Source organism: Chelmon rostratus, chromosome 3 (genome assembly GCF_017976325.1).
Source record: "Chelmon rostratus isolate fCheRos1 chromosome 3, fCheRos1.pri, whole genome shotgun sequence".
In the NCBI taxonomy this organism is placed as follows: domain Eukaryota; kingdom Metazoa; phylum Chordata; class Actinopteri; order Chaetodontiformes; family Chaetodontidae; genus Chelmon; species Chelmon rostratus.
Window position 1 is genome coordinate 20,141,015 of NC_055660.1, and position 27,088 is coordinate 20,168,102.

General features: G+C 42.5%; 2 protein-coding genes across 6 annotated transcripts in view; one reads left to right on the forward strand and one right to left on the reverse strand.

Annotated features, from left to right (window-relative positions):
• Window positions 1-19,016, forward strand: part of tnrc6c2 (trinucleotide repeat containing adaptor 6C2) — a 53,511-nt gene extending 34,495 nt beyond the window's left edge. For 4 of the 5 annotated variants that reach the window (XM_041934428.1, XM_041934432.1, XM_041934430.1 and 1 more), the window contains 17 exons: window positions 1,090-1,293; window positions 1,787-1,953; window positions 2,063-2,140; window positions 2,349-2,406; window positions 2,821-2,963; window positions 3,205-3,354; window positions 4,373-4,513; window positions 4,993-5,112; window positions 5,301-5,384; window positions 6,090-6,369; window positions 6,817-6,981; window positions 8,286-8,477; window positions 8,893-9,054; window positions 10,198-10,413; window positions 11,441-11,514; window positions 11,906-12,045; window positions 12,709-19,016. In XM_041934428.1, the coding sequence (XP_041790362.1) occupies window positions 1,090-1,293; window positions 1,787-1,953; window positions 2,063-2,140; window positions 2,349-2,406; window positions 2,821-2,963; window positions 3,205-3,354; window positions 4,373-4,513; window positions 4,993-5,112; window positions 5,301-5,384; window positions 6,090-6,369; window positions 6,817-6,981; window positions 8,286-8,477; window positions 8,893-9,054; window positions 10,198-10,413; window positions 11,441-11,514; window positions 11,906-12,045; window positions 12,709-13,054 (2,720 nt within the window). In that variant the 3' untranslated portion in view covers window positions 13,055-19,016. The remainder of the gene's footprint in view (window positions 1-1,089; window positions 1,294-1,786; window positions 1,954-2,062; window positions 2,141-2,348; window positions 2,407-2,820; window positions 2,964-3,204; window positions 3,355-4,372; window positions 4,514-4,992; window positions 5,113-5,300; window positions 5,385-6,089; window positions 6,370-6,816; window positions 6,982-8,285; window positions 8,478-8,892; window positions 9,055-10,197; window positions 10,414-11,440; window positions 11,515-11,905; window positions 12,046-12,708) is intronic. The other variant, XM_041934431.1, reaches the window with a different exon arrangement.
• Window positions 19,017-20,028: 1,012 nt separating this feature from the next.
• Window positions 20,029-26,103, reverse strand: LOC121604817. The gene is made up of 5 exons (XM_041934434.1): window positions 25,853-26,103; window positions 25,064-25,417; window positions 23,907-24,290; window positions 21,693-21,790; window positions 20,029-21,249 (listed from the first exon to the last, which is right to left on the reverse strand). Exons 1-5 carry the CDS (start codon window positions 25,911-25,913, stop codon window positions 21,037-21,039), a joined length of 1,110 nt encoding a protein of 369 aa, XP_041790368.1. The 5' UTR covers window positions 25,914-26,103; the 3' UTR covers window positions 20,029-21,036.
• Between the last annotated feature and the right edge of the window lie 985 nt (window positions 26,104-27,088).

Consider the following 27,088-nt stretch of genomic DNA (forward strand, 5'->3'; position numbering starts at 1 on the left):
TCCAAAGTTTTTATCTGACATTATAAGTGTGTTTAATTTAATTGTATTAAGCTGTACAGTCAGCCTTGGCAATGAGCTGAATAAAGTATGGAGAGACAAATCTTAAATAGTTGTTGACACTTACTGACTGAAATATGTGAAATGACTGAATTACTAATAACAACCATTGTTGGCAGCAATGGTTATTCCTTTTAAAGAATTCTCTCAGTTATTATTAAGTAGAAATTCTTAGAGTGTCTCTTAATGGTCATTCTTATATAATTAAGACTCTGTACAGCAAGCTTAAGTTAGTATTGCAGGCAGTTCAAATAAGTCTTTGTGCAGACAAAGGTCATGCATATAGACATGGCACAGCTTTAATGCCCAACATTCTCCTCTCCTTTTGATTGTGAATGAACTCATTGCCCCCTGCTGTTTCTCATTTATACTGCACCTACCAAAGTGCATCCCGACCATCATAAGACACACTTGTGCTGAACAGTTATACCCAGTAACCCATCCCTGCTGTATCCATTATAGATGGAGAGAGAAAAGAAGGAGTAGAAGAGCTTGCACCTGAGTTGCTGCTTTCATTAGTCTCCCTCTCCTACACATTCTCACACACACACACACCACCTGACAGGGCAGACTGAACTGGTCAAGGGCCTACTGCTGTCAGGAGGAGGCTGGCATGAAAGGCCTCTATATAGTTTACAGTTAGTCTCTCTTACTAACATCATCAGCGCATCATGAGGGCCTGAAAAGACTGTAACAAAAAAGTAATATAAAATTTCAGTAGTTTAAAGCAATACAGAGTTTCTCAGTTGCTTGGATTATCATAATATAGTTTTTGGTAAAAGATAATAAAGGATCTGACTTGTGCCTGAATATCATGCAGATTTCAAGGCTCCCCTGAAGACGATATGTTTTCAGACATGCCTTAAATGCAATTTCTTTCTACTTAGGAGCATTGATCCACTGTATAGTACTCAAGGAATGACTTAATAGGAATAAACTGCAAGTTAAAAGTAAAAATTACCTGTGAATGAATGAATTGTACTGCAGTGAAACACATTTTGCAATTTTTTAGAATTCACCTCTTTCTTCCAGGTTGGGGAGAGCTACCCAGTGTTCAACCCAAGTCGGAGCCTGCTTGGGGAGAGCCAGCAGCTCCAACATCGACTGTGGACAATGGCACCTCCGCCTGGGGCAAGCCTCCAGGAGGAGTAGGAGGGTGGGCAGACGGTGGCCACGAGTCCTCTGGACCCTATGGCAGGGCCAATGGACCCCCAGGTTCTGCACCCTGCAAGCCAGGTAAGACTTACCCATGAATGATACTTGCAGTGGTGCATGATGTCCACCATAGGAAATTAGCAGATTAGATTTGGGTTGGGTCCAGTGGTACCACACCTCCTGTAAAAGACTGATTGTTTACAACTCCCAGGATGTGTGCACTACCAGGCATCAGTTAAGAGACCAATAATAGGAAATTTCTTCAGACCTCTGTACCATTTATGGCAGTTCTGAAGGTTTTTGTTAGTGCTACTGGAGTGTCACTGGGATTAAAGCAATTGCACGCCTCAGTAGGTCTTGGGTATTTGTGCTGTTGGTTTGAAATGCTGGAAATGTTAGAGGAAGCTGTAGGGAGAAAATGCTGCATGTCAAATGGCAACAGTGGCACCAAGTGGTCAGGTTGAAGATTACCTGCTGCTCACTCTGAATCACTTGCATATTGTAAATGTGCATGTACGTGACATCACACATACGGAAACGCTGTAACAGACAGTCTCTTTAATGCCTTTTACAGGCCCCAAACCTATGCAAGATAGCTGGGGAAATGGAGGAGAGGAGATGGGCATGTCAACTGGCCAGTGGGACACAGAGGATGGGGACATGTGGAACAGCCCCACCTCCCAGGAGAGCAGCTCTTCTTGCAATTCCTGGGGCAATGGACCCAAGAAGGGCCCAAGCAAGGTCAGGGAACACACCTGACTCTAATCATACATATACTGGTACATTTTAATTGTGGGAATTATTGTCACTTGAAAAACAATATTTTTATGTTTTTCTTGTCTGTTACCAGGGGAAGATTGCCAACAAGCCAGATGAGACTTGGATCATGAGCCGTCTCATCAAACAGCTCACAGACATGGGCTTTCCGGTATGTGGCAATAAATTTAGGTAGAAGTTCTCACACTGACACGCTTTCTTGTAGGCAAATATGTCTTTCAAGTTTTTTTACCTAACAAGGCCAGTTGGGTAACATGTCAGTCTTTAGACCTCTAAAATTTGGATTAATTACAGCATCCTCTTCTGTACAGTGTATGCACAATTATGTCAGTGACAAGCGATTTCTTCATCTGTTATAGAGAGACCCTGCTGAGGAGGCTCTGAAGAGCAACAACATGAACCTTGACCAGGCCATGAGTAAGTTCACCAACATATTTGTGGAGAGTGTGTGTTTCTGTGCGTGTCTTAAAAAATGCTAGTATGACTTGCTTTTACTGAACACAACAACAAAAATGTGCAACTGATTTACTTTAGAGAAATTAAGGTCTGAAATCAGTTCTTTTGCTCCTCAATTCAACTGGGAATAATACCAAGCCATACTTTTCTTACTAAGTTTGGGACTTAATTTCAGTGAATGCTGAATTTTGCTAGCTGTCAAGTACCAGCATACTATATATAACTATATATAACAAGTCTATTTATTTGATATGTATACAAGGAACAAATTGCATTTAAAGTACACCACACCGGATTATCACTTGATTTTATGTCACAGTATGTTTCCTTGTGTAGACTTTATATTAATCTACCTTCCTTCCTTTCTGCTCCCAGGCGCCCTGTTGGAGAAGAAGACGGACCTGGACAAGCGGGGCATGAGCATGTCTGATTACAGCAACGGCATGAACAAGCCCATGGTGTGTCGGCCCTCTGCGCTCTCCAAAGACCCCTCTGACCGCAGCACCTATCTTGACAAGGTAAGACATTAAACTGACCACCCATCAGATCTTGTCCAAACATCTGCTGGAAAGGATGAGTATAAAAAAAAAAAAAAAAGTTAATGCACACTGATACTTTTGTTTATTTTTCCATTGATACTATTTCGATGCAGTTTTGTCAGTGCAAAACTTAACCTCATCTTCACTCATGTAGTCATTCATGTTGGCAATGTAATGATTAATGGTTTTTTCTTTTCCCTTTTATTTTGATCTGGTCCAGGATGGTGTTCTGTCAGATGATGCCCCCCCATCACCGTTTCTGCCTTCCCCCAGCCTGAAGCTCCCCCTGGCCAACAGTAGCCTTCCTGGGCAGGGTCTGGGACAGGGCAACCCGGGGCTGGCCATGCAAAACTTGAACAACAGACAGCAGGTAACACATCGTGCATACGCAGTTACACTACACACAGTCACACAAATTAACTTGAGTTAGGAAATATTAACAGAAACACTTGACAGCATTACACAATCCAAATAATAAAGCTGCAGTAAAAGCGACCTTTTTGAAGCTTAAAATGTTCTGTTTATGTTAATGGAATTATGGGGTGGTATATTACAGCAAATTGTTGTGCGGTGCTTATTGTATTTTGCTCTGTTTTAATGATTAGTCAATAAATTGTCCAAATTTGAATTTGAAATCTGTTCAATGCACAATCCTACCCACTCACTCTCCCAAATCTTTTCTATTACTACTTTTCCTTTGCTCAGTTATGTGTGTATGACTTTGCCTGAAGTGGCCATTGAAATCAGATAGTTATGCTCTATCAAATACCAGCCCCAGAGGCAACCATGGCCCAGAAAAATTATAGTATGTCCTTGAAGCCCAAACAAACTGTAAGCGTGTCTTTTTTTTTTTTTTTTGCTCTGAATAGAAAGACCTCTTTGACGATATGCAGTCAGAAATGTGGATGAAGCTGCCTTGTACAGGCTAATTGTTTTGGGCCCTTTTGATAAAGCAGAATGGTCACAATTTCATGATCTAACAACTAGCGGCTCTTAGCATTCAGGATATTTTTGGTGCACAAGGTGCACTTCTAAGTTAGACCTTGAGGATAAATGCTTTGAAAAATGTTTTTAGACATTGCTATGTGGGCTGGGAATATTATCGAACCATGCTAGGGTTTTGAGTGCACTTTAAATTTTCTTTTTCATCCAATTCAAGTGCACTCATTCATGTAGTGAATGATCCCATCAAATTGGCAGTTGAATGCTCAATTCTTTGCTGGCTTGCTTGAGGTGTTCTGTAAATGTTTTCTGAAGTGGTAAGGACTACACGCATTTCTTTCCCAATTCAGTGGCTCAGCTCTCCAGTAAGGAAATGGCTTCAATTATTTAAATAAGTATGGAGGTTTTGAAGAAATTACATCGTGCCTTTTATGACTCCTGCATAGATACCCAGTGGAATGTTTGGCAGTAGTGGAGCAGCACAAACCCGGGCCATGCAGCAGCAGCCTCCTCAGCCACCAGTGCCACCTCTCAGCTCCTCCCAGCCTAGTCTACGTGCTCAAGTGCCTCAGTTTCTCTCCCCTCAGGTAGATATACACACACACACATAAACATGTACATATTGGATGTGTTGCATGGCGCTATGTCGATGCTTAACACTCAGGACCAGGTGAAAGTTGCACTGGCAGATTGTACCTGTTGACCCAATAACAATAGAACATGATTCGACACCCAGATTTGTAAATATTGATTTCTCAACTAGTACACCTTTCTTCTGCTTCTGTTACTGTGGCGGCTACAGAAGTAGTATCATTTCCAGCCATATCATATCCTTTGAAAATTCAGTAGAAGTAGATCAACGGTAATTTATTGTGAAGATTTTCTTTAATCTTCGCTTAACAAGACTCCGATGGCAGACCCTTTCTGTCCTCATCTCCTGCATGCATGTGTGTGGTAGTGACTCGTTTTACCTTGCCGGAAGCTGTTCTTGTACAGATGTTGTGATTTTCGATGACTAACTTGTCATCTCTCCTTTCTGCCTCCCGGTTCTTCCCTTTCCCCCCAGGTCCAAGCACAGCTCTTGCAGTTTGCAGCAAAAAACATTGGTCTGAATCCTGCACTTTTAACCTCACCAATAAACCCTCAACAAATGACTCTCTTGTACCAACTTCAGCAACTGCAAATGGTGAGTGAGAGTCCCTCCTTCCATCTTTATTTGTAGCGCAGCCTGTACTTAAGAATGTGTGTTTTCTGGAAGATATGTTGATATGTTAATATGATTTCTGATGTTGCCTGTCAGTCAAATGAAGGAATAAGAGCTAAAATGGGTTAAAATAATGATTATTGACTGTACCTTTGGTTCCCTTTGTTCAGGCGTACCAGCGTTTACAAATCCAGCAGCAGATGATGCAGGCTCAACGCAACGTTTCCGGCCCCATTAGACAACAAGAGCAGCAAGTGAGTCAACATGTGCATCATCATCACAAATGCATCATCGCACGCACAAAAAGTATGATCGCAATGGTCATTCATTTTATATGTGCGACCTCATGTGAGCACCGACTCACAACTTCATTTTTTCTCAACAAATCTTTGGATTCTCACATGATCGCATAACAACAACACAGGAAAAAAAAGCATGCATTGTTGCAACATGAGCTGTTGCTCTGTCCTCTGACTTTAAGGCGTCTGCATGGGAACAGATTACTTCTCATAATGAGCCAACCAGTCTTTCTCTTATTGTGAAAAAGGAATAAGACTTGGTTCTCCTTTTTTGAAGTTTTGGTTCGAGTGACGGATATAAGTGGCCTGCCACAAGAGGAGGCCTGAGGAGTGAACAAGTGCTTGTTTCTCATACTATTTTTCTCTAATAATCTTATCTTCCCATACCAACTCTCCTTCCACCTTGCTATTCTGTTTTTGCTTCTTCTTTTCAGAACTCACCTTCATTTGTCCAACACCTTTTCATCCTCTTCCTCTCACCCTCTTAACCTGTCTGCTTTTGTCTTCCTTCTTCCTATGTCTTTCTCTATCTTTTCCTCTTTTTTTCCATCCATCTTGCTTTTGCCACCACATAATCTGACAATTTTTTTTTCCTCTCTCTCATTGCCCAGACTTCTTTTTATGACACGTCGTGGTGACACTGCTTTTCGTCCTTTCCAGGTTGCACGTACAATCACCAACATGCAGCAGCAGATCCAGCAGCACCAGCGTCAGCTGTACCAGGCGCTGCTGATGAAGCAGCAGCAACTTCCCTCTCATTCCTCCTCTTCTTCCTCCTCCGCTGGTCTGCATCCTCCCGGTGGCCCCGCTGGAGGCCCTGGCTCCGGCAAATCAACCCTGGACCCCTTCACAGGCCCACGCCAGGCTCCGGGCCTCGCCGACACACTGCACACCAAAGAGCCACCGTCTTCACCCAGCGCCTACAGCACCTACCCTCTCTGTGAGTCTTGCGTGGGGACAACATCAAGCACTGTGAATCTAACAAAATGTAGCTTGCTTGTTGAGAATAGCAATTGAGGTAGCAACCCTGCAATGTTTACATCTATGCTCATACTATACAGTGTGGCCACCCACAATTCATAATAATCATTCATTTTGTGAACCACTAATGACTGCGTCCCGCCAAAAATGCAATCCATCCACGGACAAATTTTCTTTAAGAAAAACATGCAGATTCACATTTGGGGTTTTTCATCTTTTGCCAACATGACTACATCACCCTCGAAACTAGCATCAGTGAACAATACTTTTGGTGCAATTAATGTGGATTATTCCTGCTTTGTTTTTCGACTAGATTTTGTTGTTGGATTAAAAACTGCACTGACTTGCTTGCATTATTATTATGCAAAAATTAAATATTGATGTTTTTTTATGTGTGTGTGCACAGCTGGACTGAATCCAAACATGAATGTAAACTGCATGGAGGTTGGGGGTCTGTCCCTGAAGGAGCCCCCTCAGCCCCAATCCCGCCTGTCCCAGTGGACACACTCCAACTCCATGGACAGCCTCTCTGGCAACTCCTCAAACATGGAGAACAACCTCAATAAGCACGGTACATGGACGAAAAATACAGCCAGCCAGGCATTCACACATTCACACATATGTACACAATATTCAGGTAAAATATAAATAAATTCCCATGCCATCTTAAATACATGTACACATTATACAGATTCTGTGCAGCCCCCTGCTCATTTGTTGTATTGTAAAGTACCACTAAGCAGCTAATGTACAAGAGCAGCAATAGCTCAAAAGGCATTTTAATTTTGAGAAAAGTGTCACTCCTTTTAGTAGATTCATCAACTCACTTCTGTACATGAGAGATGGATGAAGTTTTGTGATTGTTAGAGATAAATGAAAGTGCAATGGTGATAGTTCACAGAAAATAACAGGGACTTTCTCAAGTGCTGTAAAACATTAAAATCATAATCGCTTTCATCTCAGCACTTGAAGCCTCATCACCATTTCTGCATGTGTTTTGTGTTTTCTCTCACACATTCTGGCTGCAAGCTCATTCACAACCGCAAGCACTTATCCTGAGGTGTCAGAAAACCTCCCATTCGTTGCGACAGGTCAGACAGACGCTGCTCTTTCTGTTTCCGTTTGACGTTCACCGATAGCTCAGGTGCAGAACAAGCTAAACCTCTCCTCACCCAAATGGAGGCAGCTACATTTTTATAGACCTGGAGCATGGAAATGTTCAGTATTCAATGACATATAATATGCATTTGGTGGGGGTGGGTGTGGGTGTGTGTCCACCAAAATACGTGTCCATACACCCGGAAAACCAACATGAATTATTTGTTAGCCACTCGCCGGAACACATTCGGATTGTATATTGTTTTGTGATGAGAAACTAGCTTACTGATGCTAACTTTTTGACTCAATTGGCTGACTACACTTTCCATGTTAACACACACACACACACACACACACACACACACACACACACATACACAAACGCATTCTGTCTTCAAACTGATACTCGGATAAGATCTTATCAGCCACAAACACTTTCAGTGTCATGCATTTTCTCTTCCCTGAACTATGGAAGATGTGTGCTGACATCCTTAAAAGACACCCAGTATATAAACTCAGTGTAGACATCACACCAGTGACATGTTATTCTGAAAAGGCCTTAAATCTGTATAAATAGTATTGATACTGAACTAAAGCTTATGACGAACAAGAATGAGTCTGACATACAAAATAATAACAAAATAAACTACTTAAACAAAAAGAAAAACTGTATGTTGTTTCCTAACTACAGTATTTTCATATGTTACATATACTTTGTCCTTATTATAAAGTAAAACTAATTTCTGTTTATTCTCATACTTGTCTTGGGCATATTAGGTGCCATATCTGCTGCCTCTACCCTGGGCCCCCCTGGGAAGCCGCCCCAGCTGGAGGACTCATACAGCCCTTACAATCTAATGTCCAGCTCTGAGTCCCCCACCAGCCCCCTGGTGCCCCCGGACAGCTGGGGCCAGGGCAAGAGCCCCAATGAAAAGATCTCCAATGGGACCAACATTAACTGGCCTCCAGGTGAGGACAAGATACAAATGAATACCTGTTAAAGCTTCAGTCAACCCACGAGGCGATTTCACTCATGCTGCCTGATTAGATCTCTCCTGCCTCACTCTGTTGTTAGCTTTGTTGCATCCTCCAACTTGACCTGTCATCATTTCTTATATTTATAGTGGTTGCTCTTTTTTTCCTTTTGATCTTGGAGCTTTGGATCTTTTCCTGTTTTTGTTTTTTTTCTGTTTTTGGTTGTTTGTTTGTTTGTTTTTTTTGTGTTAGTAGCAGTTGCACCGGTCAAAGATTAACTATGAAGAAAGCCGTGGTGTGGAGGCTTGTGCAAATTGTTTACACTATGGGGAAGTCATGAGGTGGCTCCTCAATTTCCTGTTCTTTAAAAAGACACCCTTTCCTTAAGCACTTTATTTTGCTCCCTCAGAGTTCTGCCCAGGTGTTCCATGGAAGGGCCTTCAGAACATCGACCCCGAGAATGACCCCAACATGACCCCTGGCAGCGTCCCCAGCGGTCCCACCATCAACACCAACATCCATGACGTCAATCGATACTTGCTGCGGGACAGGAATGGAGGTACGAACAGAGGCAAGGACACAGATATCAGCACCAGACAGTCACTGACCCAACACCAAAAACATGCTGTGTAAAGTGAATCACATTAAATTCATCATAACTTCACTTCCACAAGCTGACCCTGCTTGTACTGATACATACATGAACTTGATTTTTTTTCTCTCTGTATCTGGTCACAACACTGTTACATCTACGACCATATAGCCACTTCCCCAGCTACGCCACTTCAGAATGACTCAATGCCTCCAACCAGCAGTGACTGGCCAGTCAGTGGCTACTCTAGCTCTTTCAGTCTCTCGTCCTCTGATGGAAACAGCTCAGGTACACATCCATAGTATCTTCCCTCCATGTGTGGACCTGTCAAACATCTCCTCATCCAAATGGGAGCCTTGATTGAACACTTTCTTAGGCTCCCTACTGATCGAACACCTTACCCAACCTTAGCCTGACCCGTTTTCATGACCTTACCTCATACCTCAAGCCACGCCTAAACTTGATCCCTCAGTGCTTTTAAACAACACCTTCAGCTAAGACAGCAACCGCACCTTTATGTGACCTTCAACTAGCTGTTCCTCTTTGATCCAACCCACAAAACCCCCAAAAAACAAAGACATCAGTACACACCCTGTGTGTGTCTGTGTGTGTGTGTGTGTGTGTGTTAGAGATAGAGATTCACAAAGAATTCAAGTTCAGTTCATTTTTGTGATGTGATTCTTACACTATATAGTTTATAGCCACTATTTTTCTATATTTTGCATTTATAAAAAATTTCAAGGAAGGCAGAGATCCCCGAAAAGTGATTTTTGAAAATGTTACTGTTTGGCAGACACAGTTTCTACTTTCCCTTCACCAAGTGTTTGTGTCAATTTCAACATTCTTTTGGATCATGATTGATCACTTTAACAGCAGAAGGATTTCAGTTCGATGCACATTTTTTAGTCCAAATATACAACTTTATTTGCATGTTTTTAAATATTGTCTGATTGTAGTTTAACTACATTAAGCCCCACTGAGGTTATTGTGGCAGTAGCTCAACCAGGAACATAAATACCTTGCTGTGAACCACTAACCAACTTCATTGTAATGTTACATCTTAGCCTGTTACTGATTTTCTCTGAACCGCCCTCTGTCTCCTCGTCCTTTCTCCATGTAAAGGTAAACTGTCTGACATGAAGTCCACCTGGTCCCCAGGACCCATCTCCCAGAGCCAAGCCTCTCTGTCCCATGAGCTGTGGAAAGTCCCTCAGGGGCCACGCAGCACCACAGCCCCCTCCCGGCCCCCGCCAGGCCTCACCAACAACAAGCCCTCCTCCACCTGGGGCGGCAACTCGCTGGGCCTGGCCCAAGGTTGGAGCGGCTCCTACTCCTCTGGTGAGCGCTCTCCTCTAAACCACAATGTACTCATTTCATTTCTGTTGGTAGCACCTCATGGAACTGACTTGAATCTATCAGGAACCAACTCATGTACCATTAAAATGAGACACAACACAAAGAAACCTTTTAAGCTTTTTTAGTTTTTCCATAAATATACATGACATTCTGTGTGAAGTGTTTTTAGGAGAAGCGGCTTGAATCTGTCGGGCAAAAACTCAAACTCAACCTTTTCAAACAACCTGCAATTGCAGCTGCAGTTCAAAGTATAATATCAAAGGAAAACTAGATGTAAAAATGTTGCCTCTTTTATGTTTTTCTGAGATTGCAGAATTAAAAGCCATTTATAAAATCTCTTATTCACAATGAGAGTAAATCAAGAAGGTTCAACAAAAGCTCAAATTGAAGGCAACCTTCACCAAACTGAAATCAACATATATAAATACCTCTATCATATATTCCACCACAGCAAGCACAGAGGTGACTGAAGAAGCATAGGTGTGGCAAAGTTCACAGCTATGACCTTGCACTCACAGCTCACAATGCAAAGGCTGAGGGAGCGCACCCGGCTAAACTGACATTTTGAGGTTTACCGGTTCTGCAAGAGGCATCCTTTAAACATCACACATGCAACCTTGTTTGGACATGACACATCTAGATTCATACATATTGAAGAGGAAAGACTACGTTTAGTAGTGCAAACGAGAATCTTTTTGCAATCAGTACATTATGTTTGGTAAGATTTGGTTTAAGGTGTCAGAAGGGTTAAAGTTCTCTTCAAACCTTCAGCCCAGCGCTAAGGAGCCCTGACAGCGGTTTGACACAAATGGTTTGACAGGAAATTACATTTTGAGCAGTTACCCTTTTAGAATTCTTTTCTATCACATACTCCCTTTGTCTTCATGTTTGCCCATTGGACCAACTTTATTTTATTTACATTGAGTCATATGAGTGTAACACAACAGGAAAAACTCTGCTATACTAAGACTTCACAGTGTGTTTGACTCTGACTACATGTCTGTTACAGAGGGAACCACCTGGAGCACTGACAGCTCCAACAGGACCAGCAGCTGGCTGGTGCTGAGGAATCTCACCCCACAAGTATGTCCTCTGTGCTGCTAATTCTTGTCATGATCAACAAAAATCATCTGATGGATCAGGTGTAGGATGCTTAAAATGTGATAAATATGCACTTTTAGCATGCTTTTTATAAAACACTTGTATTTTATTAATGTATTTGCAGAGTGGAGAAAATGAAAGTAAAATGAAAAAAAAAGATAAAATAGCAAAGGTCTTTCTTAAGCAAAATTAAATATCAGCATAACAGTACTCAAAAAAGACGACAAACAAAACAATAATGGACAAAAACAAACTTGGACAGTGAGAAAGGGACGTAAGCAGAGGCTGAAAATCGGGTATAATATAGATGAATAAACTTAGGTATTAGTTTTAACTGCAATCTTTTGTCCTTGTGTTTTCTGTCATGCTCCAGATTGACGGCTCGACTCTGCGGACCCTGTGCATGCAGCATGGCCCCCTGATCACATTCCACCTCAACCTGACCCAGGGGAACGCTGTGGTGCGCTACAGTTCCAAGGACGAGGCCGCAAAGGCTCAGAAGTCTCTGCACATGTAAGCCTCGTACATCATCCAAAGGGAGCTTAGCAAACGGACATTAAGGAACTAGTCGCCCATTTTTTCTCCGCTGCTTTTTTTATATTAAAGTGAAGCAGCTATTAAAGAGAAAGAAAATGGGGAACCCTTAGGGAAAACCCATTGTTCTTAGTTTCATATTCATATGCTGAGAAGAGTTCAGCTTTTTGGATTAGCGCAGACGGTGTTATTTTTGTATCTGGGCGGTCATGTGGGGGAGGAGGTAGAGTCATGCTGCAGTCATCTGTATTGTAATATTTGAGTGAAATGGTAGGAAACACTGGTGTCGAGCCAGTCTGGGGGCACACTGGCTGTGTTTTACATTTGTCCCTAATTTTGTTTTGCAAGCAGTGGCAGCCACTGCAGCTGGTTGTCATGGAAACAAAATGCAAAGTATGTGACCCACTTTTCATTATCAGCAGCACGAAATGTGGTTATGGCAGCGCACAACAAGTAAAATAGCCAGATCAAGCTGTAAAAAAAAAAGAAAAGTGGTACCATTTGCTTTAAAAGTATGTCAGGTGCATGCTGTCCCATTTTTACACAACTTACAGAACACATTTCCTTCAAAAGCACTGGTTCCTTATTCCTGGTTATATTATCATTGTAAGACCAATAATTTACCCCTTTGTCCTCTGTAAGGTGTGTGCTTGGAAACACCACCATCCTGGCAGAGTTTGCTGGCGAGGAGGAGGTGAACCACTTCTTTGCACAAGGCCAGTCGCTAGGGGCAAACACCACTAGCTGGCAGGCCAACCCGGGAACCAATCAAAACCGGATGGGGGCAGTACAGTCCCACTCTATTGGCCAGTGGAGCAGCGGTAGCGGTGGAGGCAAGGCCAGCGGAGGGGACCTGCTGTGGGGCGGGGTGCCCCAGTACTCCAGCCTGTGGGGACCGCCAAGCGGAGAGGACGCCCGTGTGATCGGGAGCCCCACGCCCATTAACACCCTGCTGCCTGGAGATCTGCTGAGTGGGGAATCCATGTAGGATGATGCCACGACACACCAACCAACCAACAAACCAACCAACCAACCAACCAACCAACCCACCACCATGTCATGTAAGCCATCGGTGGAGGGTGGGTGGAAAAAAATACAAAACAAAAAAAACATACAAAAAAACAAAAAAACAGGAGCAAAACCCAAGCGAATCATGTGGCGATAATCAGTATCAGTTTGAACTGTTATGAACTGTGAATTGTGAATCAGAAGGCCGGGGTCCCTACCACACAGACTGCAGACTCCAGTCCTTCTGTTTTACTTTTGTCCTTTTTTTTGTTTGGTTTACCTTTTTTGGAAGAAAAAAAAAGTTTTTTTTTTTCCCTTTTGATATTTTTGAAATGCATCATATAACAACAAACTGAACTGAGACACAACACAAAGATACCTTTTAAGTGTTTTTAGTTTTTCCATAAGTATACATGACATTCTGTGTGAAGTGTTTTTAGGAGAAGCAATCAAAGCTGCCATCTGAGACTTTCCTTTTCCCTCCAAAAGAAAAAAAAATCATCCCAAAATAAGACTTAAAATGACCATTCCCAGCATGTTCATGGCCAATGATGTGGTTCAAAGACCTTTACTAGTTATGTTAACGTTTGTTTCTCAGCACTAATATTAGCCTTAAGTGCTCTCTGGCCCAGGTCCTTCCCAAGCCGCCTTTTTTTCCCCCCCGTTTGTTTTGTAACTGAAGAAATAGCTGAAATCTTGCACAGTTTCACCCTCTGAGCCAGTAAGTGGTACAGGACATGACCGGTGACCAGCTCTGTCACTGGGCAGTAGGAAGGCCTGGCAGTGTGACTGGCCCTACCAATCATCAGCTTAAGTATTTTGATTTGTCTTCTCAAAGGGATTGACACAGCTCTTAAATGTTCTTTTTTTTTGTTCCTGTAAACCCAAGCGCATTTTTTTAATATCTATCACAACACATAAGCTGAGAGAAGATTATTTTTCAACTTGGCTGCATGTCTCCGCACATGTCTGTGTATGTCCGGTGGCACCTAATCATTGACGTCTACAAGCCGAGATCCTTCTGGTCACCTTCAACTTGGAACCCAGTGGCTCACTGGTGCTCTGTTGAATTTTCTATTGTCCGATTTGTTATGAAGCCCGGCGATCTGTATGGTCAGCCAGTTTTCGGAGGAAAGAAAGACCACAATTTCTCCTTCATGTGACAGTTACATTGTGCAATATACACCATAGACCTTTCTTCCGTCCATAGTCTATGTCCACCGGAGCTGGTTTCTCATTTACTTTTGGTTTTGTTTCTTTTTTGTGTTTCTTTTTTTGATTGTTGCTGATTGCAGCAAAAGACTTTGGAACTTCAAAAACCTTACCCCTTTTCAAAACTTGGATTCCCTCCAGGCCGCCAATCCCCCTGAAACTGTTGGGAAAACTCTGCAAAGAGGAAGAAGCAGCTGTTGAACCGTGCATGCAGCAAACTGTACTAAAGAGTGACACTGGGTACACAATAATGCACACTTCCTCTCTGCATGCCACAGCCACACCCAACAGAGACTGAATCCACAGTGGGATTGGACGGTTCTGGGTATCTGGCACAATACCAAATAAGAGGGGTTTCTCCTAATGCAGTAGACCTACGAGTGTTCCTTGCGTTTGGTACTGTACAAACAGAAAAGACTAAGACTTTTATAAATTCAAAGGGTTTTATCATAGCACTTATGAAGAGCAAATCGTTTCAACTGCAATCCAATAAATCAAAAAAGGAGCAGTAAAAACATTTAAAACAACAACAAAAAAACCTATACTGCTCTCCTATGTACTATATCTGTTCCTTGGAAATGTGTCTGGCGTTGCTCCTCTGGTAGAACGATGAAGGGAAACAAAACTGAAATGTACCATTGGACTTTGGGGAAAAAACTGCAGTCTATGATTTTTTTTTCCCTCTTTGAACAATATCAAAGTGAATATCACTGTTACTCCAAATGTTTAGCCTTGTTCTGTTTGGAGGCACTAGACTCACAACGGCAGCCATCTCTGACACGCGCTGGCCAGTCAGTCGGAGTCTGGTGGGGAGAGGGAGCGTCCACCGAGTGCCTCTCTGCTGTGGTCCTCCGGATGTCGAGCGGCAGCCCCCACGGCGCAGCACTTCCTCCTGGGCTCCACTTGACCCTCCCTCAGTCTCGCAAGAAAAAAGAAAAAAAAAGAAAAAAAAGCAGCTCCTCCAAGACTGGCCAATCACGGCTCTCCGCCACACACGGCATCTTCAACGGGGGAGGGGGGGGGCAGCCACCGCTCGACCTTGCTGTCGTTCCCGCCCTCTCTCCCATCTCTCAGTTCTTTGACACAAAGATCACTTTAGCTGGAAGATGTAATAGTCATATTTCTGGAATTTTTGCCAGTGTGCTTTTTATTTTTTTGAGAAGATCATTTGACTTTATTTTTTTCAGTGTGTTCTATTGTTATTTTTGTCTACATGCAGTGGTCTACAAAATACTGGCTGCTGAACTAGCCCTTCACTGTTCATATGCAGAAACACTTTGGTCAGAGGTGCCTCTGTATGTTCATCCTGTGTATTGAATGCAAAACGAGGATCAATACTACAGAGCGTTATTGATTGTCTATTTGTTTTTAAACTGATCATGCTTTTGTGTTTGACAGTATTCTGTAGTACTTCCAGGTAGTATCTTGAGATGTGTAAAAAATAGGGTGTCTCAGACGGGGGTGTGGGTGTTTGTCGCTCCAAGCTGCTCCGCCTGCCCGCAGGCTGTCCCCCCGCGCCCTTTGCCTAGCTGCTACGCTACGACCTCCTCTCCTCCTCCACCTCAACCAGACCCAGTAGCCCTCCCCTGACCAGGCACCAACAGGCCCTCCTATCTGTTTCTATGCAAAAGACTAGAGGCTGGGGCCCTTTACAGCATGCCAAACCTGACTTGGGAATGAGCACTCCTCCCAGACCTTGGCAGACCCTAACACTTGTCCCCCCGTGCACTTCTGTCAGCACTTCAGAATGGCCACCGTTTCTGTAAAGTCAGGCTAAGCCACCAGAGCACTGTCACATACTAAAATCCAAACACTTTATCGACGGTCGGCCTTTTCTCTCTGCGCTGAAGACGCTTCTGTCCAGCTTGATCTCAGGGTAGGGGAGTTGATGATACCAAGTATGAGATGCAGCTCTCCGTATCTGTCCTTTTTACTGTGAGAGCAAAGTCTTAAATTACAAGGCCATCTGCGCAACAACATGTACAGACCTCATGCCTCCAACTTTATCCTAATTGGAAGGGAAAAGGCTAGTATTGAATCCTTTTCTCAAAAGGTGGCCTATCGTTCCTGTTTCGGGGCTCCTTGTTGCATGTAAAAGATGCCAACGTAATGTGCCAATATAAATTTGCTGTGTCATACTGTATCTTTATAGGCAGCACTTCTGTTCCCTGTTTGGAGGAGCTTTGATAACCTTTGCGGAGGGTGCAGCGGGGGACAGGAGGGATCAAACAAATGGGCGGCAGCATCACACCCTTTAACGACTGAGATTTGTTTTTTTTTTTTGTAATGCTTTTGTGGGGAATGCCCCACGCTAAGGAGAAAATCTTTACTCAGTTGGGGGTTCCAGTTTGCTACAGTGCACAGTTGATGATGGGTAATCCCGGGTACATATTTTTTTAAAACCAAAAATGAAATCGCATTTTAACGTCATTTTTATGAAGTTTGACATAAAAATCTTAAAAATGCTTAAAAATCTAAATGGAAAAAAAAGATCTATAATATGTTAAAGCTCTGCACTTCTAGCTGAAACGTCTCCGGTCATCAGCCTCTACTACCACCATCTAAAGGAGTAGACTGCTGGCCGGGGTGCCTTTTTTGTGGATGCTGTATTTATCTCGTTTTTATGTTTGTGTCCCGCTCAAAGCGGGCCCACTGAACTGTACATTTCCACAGACCCAGATGGCTTGGGCCCACTGTATCAGCCTCACTCCCCTCACTCTGCATCAGCAGGAGGGGGGGCGGCACATTTCAAGAGGTACAAAGTCTTAAAAGCATTTTAAAAAAAAGTTTTAAAATTAAAAAAAAAAATAAACAAGAAAACGGGAAAAGGCTACCTTTCAGGACTCGCAGTCCTGCAGCACACAAGCAAAAATCACTATTGCCTGTTTCTGTAACTGCCTTGATCCAAGCTCAGACAGACCCAATAGCCGAGGACCTCCCAGCATCCTGTACTAACTGGAGAACCCTGACAGTGAAGGGGGTTTGCCATGCTGCACCAGCATCGAGAGGCTCTCCTCTCTACAGCTCTGTTCTAGATAACAGTATATATGTATACACTATATATATACATATATATATACGTATATATGTATATACACACACACATGTATACTGTGAGTATGGTGTGTGGTATCACCTCTTCAGACTTCTTGGATCGTAACCTCTGAAACTTTTCATTTTCATTTGAAAGTTCGTGGTTTAATACAACTGAAAATGAGCAATATGTATTTTCCCCGCAAATAAGTGATACGAAGGAAAGAATTCGGGTCGGGAGTAAACTGATACTTGATTGACTGAAAGCTACGTCTTTCTTCTATGGAGTTGGATATGCACGTTCTGGTTTTGATGACATATTACAGTACTTTGAAGTGCTTGTACTGTATATATGTGTATTTGTTAATTAGCCTGTCTAAAAGCCCAACCCAACCAGTTGATTTAAAAAAAAAAAAATCACAAACATATCAAAACAAAACAAAACATTGAACTCAAATACTTGAATCATGGAGCGCCAATAACGTAATGTGAAGTCAGTAATAAAGTAGTTTTTTGTTCTCGCCATCTGACAGGTACACTTAGGGGCTTTTAGAGAATATTAAAAATGTATTGCATTAAGTTACAATTACAAAATCTTTGATAAAAAAATGCAAAAGGCATCTTAGATGTGTGCTTGAAAGTCAGATGTTTGTATGAATGTGTGCGCAAGAAACTGTGTACCAGGCACATGGCCTGCTGTTCTGTTCCACTCAGTATGTTATATTTTGTGTCTGTTTTTATCTTTTTTTTTTTTTGTTCTGTCAAAAAAATATTCTGATAGACATTGTTATTATCTTCTAACGTTGCACTGAGTGTCTTCTACCCCTCACTCAGCTAATCGTAGATAAACGAGTCTAAGTACGGAGGGGAGATGGTGACAATTCATGTGTACATGTTTACTCAAGGACTTAATGGATTTTTTTTTCATTCTATCTGTAAAAAGTTTATCTACCTTATAGTGGCTTTTATTGTGGAATAATCCAAAACAAGGATTATCATTGAGTATTGCACCATTTTGTTCCAATTATATGAAAAAACAAGAGTTAAAAAAAATCAAAAAAGAAAAAAAGTAATAAAAAAAACAAAAAAAATCAAAAAAGGGGGAAAAAAACAAAGAACTGTGGCCATAGATAGCTGTAGATGGACTAGTAATCCCTATGTTAACTTCATGGAGAAATGGAAAGGGATCAAGTGTGGGAGGTGAGTTTGTTACAAGACTCATTTCAGAGGTGCCTATCTTTTTTTTTTTTTGCAAAAGCCACCTGTCGTTTACAAGCATTTCATTTGTCTGAAGTTTGAGAAATAGGATAGAATTTATAACAGGAATGTTGTTTAAAAAAAAGAAAAAAAGGACAAAGTTCATCCTCCATCAAATATGGACATGAAAATCTTGCAAAATGAAGATTTATGCTACTTTAAGAACTCTGGGATTGATCAGTGTTGTGTCATATTTCAACTTTTAATTTCTCTTTCAGTGTCGACAGACTATCTCTGTACGTATTGATTTTATGTTCTCTGTAAGCGACGCAGTTTGCTCACTATCTTGCACACTCAAAAAAGAAAGAAAAAAGAAAAAAAAAGATGTGGATTTTGTCTCAGGAAGGCCAGGGTTCCAGATACCAACTCCATCATTTCTAGGTTTAATGTTTGTGTGAAAAAAAAAAACAAGCAACTGAAAACAATTAAACTCCAAGCAAGCACTGAAGGTTATACGTTTAACAGAATATAGAGAGTACCATTGTTTCTTTAAAACAACGACGACAACAAAAAGTTCGTAGCAAATTATATATTTACCAAATAAGACTGAGAATCAACTTTGAAAAAAGTGGAGTGCTTTACATGTGAAATCTAAGTAGAAATTGCTTTACATTTAAACAACGATCAATGGTTTGATTGTCAAAAAGACGGTGACAGAAAATGCATTTGTATGTTTTGTTCTTTGTTTCCATCCTGCAAGACGTTCGCTCCGTTCGTTTTTAATCATCTCTCCTGTCCGTTAGCGCGTCCGTTGCTGTGACAGGTAGTCAGTCGTGGAGAGATTTCTCAACATGTAACAGGTGGTTTTCAGAGGCGGGTTGACGTGGAGGAATAAAGCTGGTTTTTAAAGGATCATGATCTATGCACAAGTGGGAGGGAAGAGTCCAAACCCAGCTGCTGTACTGCGGGCGTTTGTCGACTCAGACTCTGGGGTTCAGGGTTTGATGTAGGGTTGTTTTTGTTTTGTCTTTTGCTCAGATTTCCTCCGCTCTACTTTCTCCTCCCCCACCCCACCCACCCTCCTTATTATCATCACCATCATCTAATGTTTTAGCAAAACTTTACATTGCGTCGTCATGCTGTGTAATCCTTAACCAATGAGCGCTTATCCTTCTGCTAAAGCACTGTGGGTCGTACTGAAAAAAAAAGCCCATGACTTTTAAGGCTGTCTGTTTTTTAAGGGGAGGAGGGTGGGAGGGGGAATGGGGGGTACTTTGCCTTTGCCTTTCTCTTTACTTTGAAAAAAAAAAACATTAAGGAAAAATGTCTGTAACTGAAATACAAAGTTGTGGCTTTTAATGTTGTTCTTTTTCTCCTCATAGAATGTGATTGTTAAGGACATGCACCGGAAAAAAATGTTTCCATGGATTATGGAGCTTCTTTCGGACTATATTAATAAATTGCAAATTTTCTTGGCTGTTACTGTGTGTCTTGTTGTTTTTAATCTGGGTTCTGGTGTGCTTCACCCAAGACTCAAGGATTTTAAAGTCTTTTTATTTTTTGAAGGCATTGCATACTGAACAGAAGAACAGTCGAGAGACAGCAGTGAATATTTAAGATACAGTACACAGGTGAGGGGTGGGCGAGATGACAGGATATACAGTGTAGGCTCATTGTGCGAAATGTTGCCAACAGGAAGACTTCAGGGAAATCTTGGTGTAATGCCGGAAAGACCGAGAGTGCCAGCAAACAAGCATGGATCTAAACAGAGAGCACTCAGTAAAACTAACGCAGTCTAATACAGCAGTCCTGCAACCAGCCCTCCCTTCATGAAGGTTCATGTTTAGTTTTTGTTGAAAATGTTTTAGAGTGCATTGTTTCAAGTGTATGGACACTTCAGAGGATGCTTAAAGTGTGTTGTCTTATACTGACAGGTGTTTCTATTATATTGTCCACCCGATTTATATCAATGGGGCAGGCTAAATGACAGAAGCACCTTCCTGTATAATGCAGTACAGTTCAATGCACCACAAAAGACTGCCAAAATGTTAATAAAGTTAAATCAACAGCTCTCTAAAACATTTTCAACCAAATCTGAACATTACAGCCTTGAACGGAGGGTTTATAGCAGGACTGCGTTAGTTTCAGCAAGGTGTACCTAATAAACTGGCAGCAGCCGAGATCAGCTCTGCATGTTCTATGAGGAAGGAAATGCATTCAGCTTGTCCACAGCTTTAATGTGCTGAAAAACACACGTTCACATCTCGTTATTTTAACAGCTTCTTCAGTTTCTAGAAAGTGCATCACATCAGTAAATATATTTTATGCGTCTTGCCCCACGGGCAGCCAACATTTCTAAAAGTTCTTAAGAAAATGCCAAAACACAAACACTCTTTCAAACAGCAGTCCATTAAACATGAGATAAAAAATCTTTGCTGTTAAGCTCTTCAAGGAAAGTGCGAACAGGAGTCCAGTGAGTTTCAGGCAGCTGTTGGAAAGCTGGTCTGGAGGTCTAACATTTCATTTCTGAGACTCCTTCCGGGGGCAGAGGGCCCCGCTGGGGCTTTCGTAATGGTTTTCAGGACTGGATCTCTTCACAGGGCAGTTCCTGTATTCAGAAGGCTCCGATTCCTCCAGACGTGCCAGTTTTCGGGAGGCCGTCTGCACCCCGGCCATCTCCTCGTAGATGGGGGCCTGAGAGTGCGTTGCGACGCGGCGGCGGCGAGATTTGACCTGGCAGCCATCGAGACAGGAGGGAAAACAAATCAGTGAAGGGAACAAACAGAGTTAACACACTCTCGATTTCCTGTGTTAAAATCAGAGTTTGTCATTTTCTCTCGAGCGTCCTGAACAGGAAGCTGCCGAGCAAAAGGCCTAATCCTCACTGTGACATGTTCCACGGCTGCGAGGAAAAAACACAGTGCTTGAGAAAAGTAGAAACTTCTCAAAACTCAACTTAAAAAGTAGAATAGAGGTTTTGCTGCCTTCCGCACTGAATTTAAAGGAAAACATTGTGACAACTGACAGCAACAAATTGTGAAACTAGTGTGGTTTTGTGGTGAGCTGCAGAGGAACTCTATGGCACGCTCTCAAAAGGCAGGTGCTGCTCGTGGTAACACAGCAGTTTTATTTTCCCCCCTCTTGCATCGAGAGCACCGCACAGGAAGTCCACTCACTTGACACATCACGACGAGTGCGAGGAGGAGGAGGAGGACGGCCACAGCTGAAGACAAAGCGTACAGCAGGGTGGAGTAGGTGGAGCAGCCACATTGACCTGTGGAGAAGCAGAGAGGGAGAGGGGCTGATCACTGCTGCTGCTGCTACACAAACGCTGGGGGCCAGGACGCCCCCCCCCGAGAAACCACACTGGCACCATTCAGCTTCCTCGCTGCTCTGCGTCCGGCTCGTCAACGTGCATTCATAAAACGCTGCAATGTAAAAAGGCCTGAAAATAAAAGCAGAACATTCGAGTAGATGACAGAAAGCACCAGGCCAGACTTCCTCCCTGGTTCCAGACAGCAGTGACCAGAGACTATTATTTTGAAGGGAAATCCTTCATTGTGGGAGGACGAGGCTGCGTGCAGCGTGAAGATCAACCACCCAAACTGCTCATGAATAGGAAGATAAGCGCCTGTTATCATCACACATTGCTCTGCTTGGTGTGATATCATCAGGAGGTGATAGCAGCTTGGTTTGCTCGCTGAAAGGAGCTAAAATGAGCTCAAAGGCATTTTACCATCTGTTTGAAATAAACTCTGAGTCAGCCTCCTAAATTATATGTGCAAATGTTTTACAGTCAGAAAGTGATGATGTTTTCCTCACTGTCAAATAAAAAAAAAAAACACTAATGTCTTCCTCCTCAGGCCCAGTCAATGCAAATGAGGCTGTGCTAATTTGGGAAAACTGTATATATATATATATATATATATATATATATATATATATATATATATGTGTGTGTGTGTGTATATATATATATATATATTTATATATATGTCTTTCATGTTGCAATACTGATATAACAAAACTATGAAATTAAGACCAAAATCGTAATCTAACACAATTATCATTTTACTTACAGATTAGTCAGTGGTCGTCTGTATATATATATATATATATATATATATATATATATATATATATATATATATACATATATATGTATACATATATACACACGTATATGTATACATATACATATATACGTATACATATATATATATACGTATATATATACATTTGTTGCTGAGCTCGTTTACATGTTCTGTTTTAATTATTTTCTTGTTTTTGTCTTTTATCTCATTTATCTTGCTTTTATTACTTAGGGAAGCCCTTCCTACATTTGTTTCAAACATTCTTTACAAATGAATGGATTTAATGGGCATTCAAGAGTTATTAGTAGGATGACTTCATTGTTTCTGGTGATAAAAGAATCCAGATTTTTTTTACTGAAGTAAAAGTCGCAGCATCACAGTGTAAAAATACTCTGTGAGTGAAACTATTTAAGTAGTATAAAAAACCTATTTCAATCAAAATATACATCAAGTATCAAAAGTACAATGGCCTCTTTCAGAATAATACATACAGTATAATTTTATAATTTCATTTTATGATTATTATTGATGTTGTTATTTTTATTATTCTATTATTATCAGATTATTGTTATTATTATACAATAATAAGAATAAGAATACTGATGCATTCATGTGTTCATCACTGAAATGCTGCAGCTGCTACATGGGGGCCTCATTCTGATCACTCTACTCCAAATTTACTATGAGCCAAACCGCATCTACAACCGACCTGCACACTGTCGGCCACTGCATGGGCTCCAGACGACAAACATCAGCAGGCTGACTCATGGATTCACTGACTGAATGAGTAATACCACTTATTGCTTGCGTACAATGCAACCATCAGTGATGAAATGAATATTTTCGTGACGTCTCTTTTTATCTGGTGCTACCGGTGAAAACACTCACAAACGCTGAAGTCGAGCAGAAGGGGAACAAAGCTATTGTGAAAGAAATGACAGAAAGGCTTTTGCACAACATGTTTCAGAGTGTGAGACCTGAAACCTGAAGCTTTGCAGCTCAAATCACTATTTGAAAAGGAAGAAAGGAACAAACAACAACACTCTACCGGCAGAACTTTTACTGTTGCTAATATCATCCATCAGCAGTGGTTTTGATCATAGAACATCCTGAGATACCAGAGGTGCACCGAGAGGTCCGACACTGAAACAGCAGTACAGAGCAAAGGGAGGAAACGTGGCTGAAACAGCAGAGCAACAGCTGCTATGAAAAGAAGTTTTTCATTTTTTGAAAGCCTGACAAATAAAATGCAGGTTAGTTGAAGTGACTCGTCCATCGAGTCCCGCCGTGACCCACCTTGCACAGAAAGAAAGACCGCTTGTCTCCCTAGACTGGTGCTGCTGTCGGGCCTGCCCCGCAGGAGCAGCTGGCAGCTGTACAGGCCGCTGTCCTCCGGCTGCAGCTGCTGCAGGGTCAGGTTGAAGGTGATGCCGCTGGGGCCGGGCGCAGGGGTCAGCTGGACCTTCTCCAAGGGGAACTGGGAGGAGGAGGAGGATGGAGGGCTGCCGCCATGCTGACGCTTCGAGTGGTACAGCATCTCCACGGGCGCCCGGCCCCTCTGCCGCTTCAGGCTCACCCCCTCCACGGCCAAGCCTCCCCCGTTTGGGGAGAGGCAGGGGAGCACGGCCGAGCCGCCGGCGCACGTCTCTACCAGCCCTATGTCCACTGAGCCGGGGGCATCTCCAGAGGGGACAGGGAATAACATTTAGAACATGACCGGTGGTGTGCTGGAGCTGAGGGACACATTTCTACTGTCCATTTCCTCTGGACAATCAAAACATTTCTGGAAGTTATTGGAGCGAGTTCTCAATCCATCATATACAGTATTTAGAGCCGTGGCATTACATTTCATATTATGGGACACACATTCACTATTAACTAGTTGTTATTAGCATGCATATTAGTAACACACTGAATCTTTATTAGTCATTATAAAGCACTTATTAATACTTTATTCTGCATTAATTAAGAGTTTTCTCTAAATTAACCTCCTAATTACTGCTTATTGATGGGAATAAAGGAAGCTGTTGAACATCTATGATTTTAATAACCTGACCTAAACCATTAATAACCCAAGCCCCCAGAATAAGGCCTCAATTAGCGCTCTATAATGACCATTCTTCTAAATTCTCAGCTTTAGCAAAGTTCAGTGGGACTTGAGCTTCATGCTGCAGGCGGCAGCCACGGGGCCCTGCTCTCAGACCTGGGGCCAGCACCGCGCAGTGAGAGGGGGGGTCACTGTCAGCCGGCCTAAACACAACACGCCTGACCAGAGTGAGTCATCGAGGTTTGAAATGAGGAAAGACAGGCGGATCAGATGATCAGAGCTGTGTTGAACTCCTCCACTTTAACAGCCTTGAAACAACAACAGCATCAGTTTTTAACCTCCCGTGGGTGGCAGACAGATGTGAGGTGTGTGTGATGTAACGGGGGGAGAAGAAGCTGCAACTCACCGGCGCTCACAAGGAGGAAGTATTCGGTTTTCCCAGGCACTCGGTCGTCCTCGGAGGAAGGGTTTTCCACCACGAACTCGCAGTAGTAGCGGTCCGTGTCGCTGGCCCTCAGCTGGGACAGGGTCACGTTCACGGAGTGGCCGCTCGGGTCCCCGCTCACGCTGATGCGGGCCTTGTCGTCGTTGTCGTCCGTGTTGAAGTCGCTCTTGGTGTACATGAACAGCACTTTGCCGGGACGCAGCCAGCTGCGCCTCAGGTAGACTCCGAAGGGCGAAGGGTTTCTCTGCCCCACCTCGCAGGGCAGAGTCACAGATTCCCCCTCACGCCTCTCCAAGAACCGCACGTCACCGCACACTTGATCCGCACAAAGAAAAGTGTTCAGAATACATCCGAGAGAAGCGATTATATTGTACATAATATGTACGTATGTTATAGCCTAAATACTGTATGTAAATTCTGTTTGATTAATTCACAAATACACACTATGAATACATGAATAAAAAATGTTTAAATCCTATTTAGTAATCTTTAGAGCAACCATTCAATATGAGTGAGAAAGACAAAGAACAGCAACAGAACTGCAGCCTAAAATATGAGCAAAGTTAAATTAATGCTGCAACAAACATGTTCTCACAGCGGATTACATTATGAAGCGTTCCTCTTATTTTGTCCACCCCCCGTATAAGAAATGAACTCCGGCTGATGTCCCTCAGAAATGTTCGTGCCCGCTCTTCAGAAAGAACAACTGAAAGGTGATCAGAGCGGCCTGACCAGCAGGCGTGAACTCACCGCATCCAGCGTGCGCGAGGAGCAGCGCGCACAAGCAGGCCAGGTGCTGCAGCGCAGGCATCTTTAACACTAATGGCGCTAATAAAGATCCTGAGGGAGGCCGCTGGCGTCAACCATGACAGCATGCAAGTGCTCAGAAACTGGCTGCCAAAGGTTTGGTTAACTGTAAATGAAAGCAAGAGGAACTCCAACGAGGCTCCACCTTCAAACCTCAAGATGAACACAAGAGGAAACGCTCGTCGACCCGACACCACGCACGAGGCCTTTTGGTGAAGAAGTTAAGAAACGCGGCAACACAGCTGAGACTGAACATTCAGGATCAGAGCGAGAAGCGCCCGAGCAACAGGAGCCAACATGCGCGCGGAGGTGCCTGCAGATGCCTCGTGTTTTTTTTAGTTTCAGGCAGTCTAACTCTTTAAAGTTCAATTTGCTTCACTTTTTTTGGTTTTAATTTGCATTAATTGTGTTTAACATGCTTGAGAAAAACTGCCCACAGACAGAATATTTTTGCACATCCCAGAGGAAATGGTTTTCTGAACAGGATGTGTCTGCTTATGATAACAATTTGCATGAGTGGGAAGACCGTCGACCCAACAAAGGGCAGCTGACGGAGTGAGAGAGACGGAGCTGCACACCTGACACCTCAAGTCTGACAGAGGTGACACATATGTGAACTTCAGGATTAAAAAGCTTTCAAGTTTTGACTTGGTACAACAACAAAATGAATAAAGCACCACCTGTCAGGCCTTGTACTGCCTCATTATTTGATTATTAGGCCTATGCATTGAAAAAAAAAACACTAATAACTCTTTCAGTGTACAGATGAGCCATGTTTTTGAGATAGAGGAAAAAAATGTAACCTGTCATTTTCACACAGTTTTGAAAGGAAGCTGTTCAAATGTCTCCAATAAACGGCTTAAAGACTTGCAATTTCTTTTTCCAAGATCTGTGACTTGACTTCTGAAAGAGTCAAACAGCAACAAAGACATCTGGATGGTTTTCTCTTTCACTCACTGATCTGCAGTTCAGACTTGAGAAAAGGTCCTAAATGAAAATGACACAGTCAGTTATTGACTGATGTAACACAATTTGAATGCAGAATAAATAGAGACCAGATAGTTAATGGCTTAAATTTAGTGTGCACACAAGGAGGTGCAAGACTGCAGAAGCATTAACCATGCAAGTGTTATTCTCCTATAAATACACCGGAGGAGCTGAGACTCAATTCTCACTGAA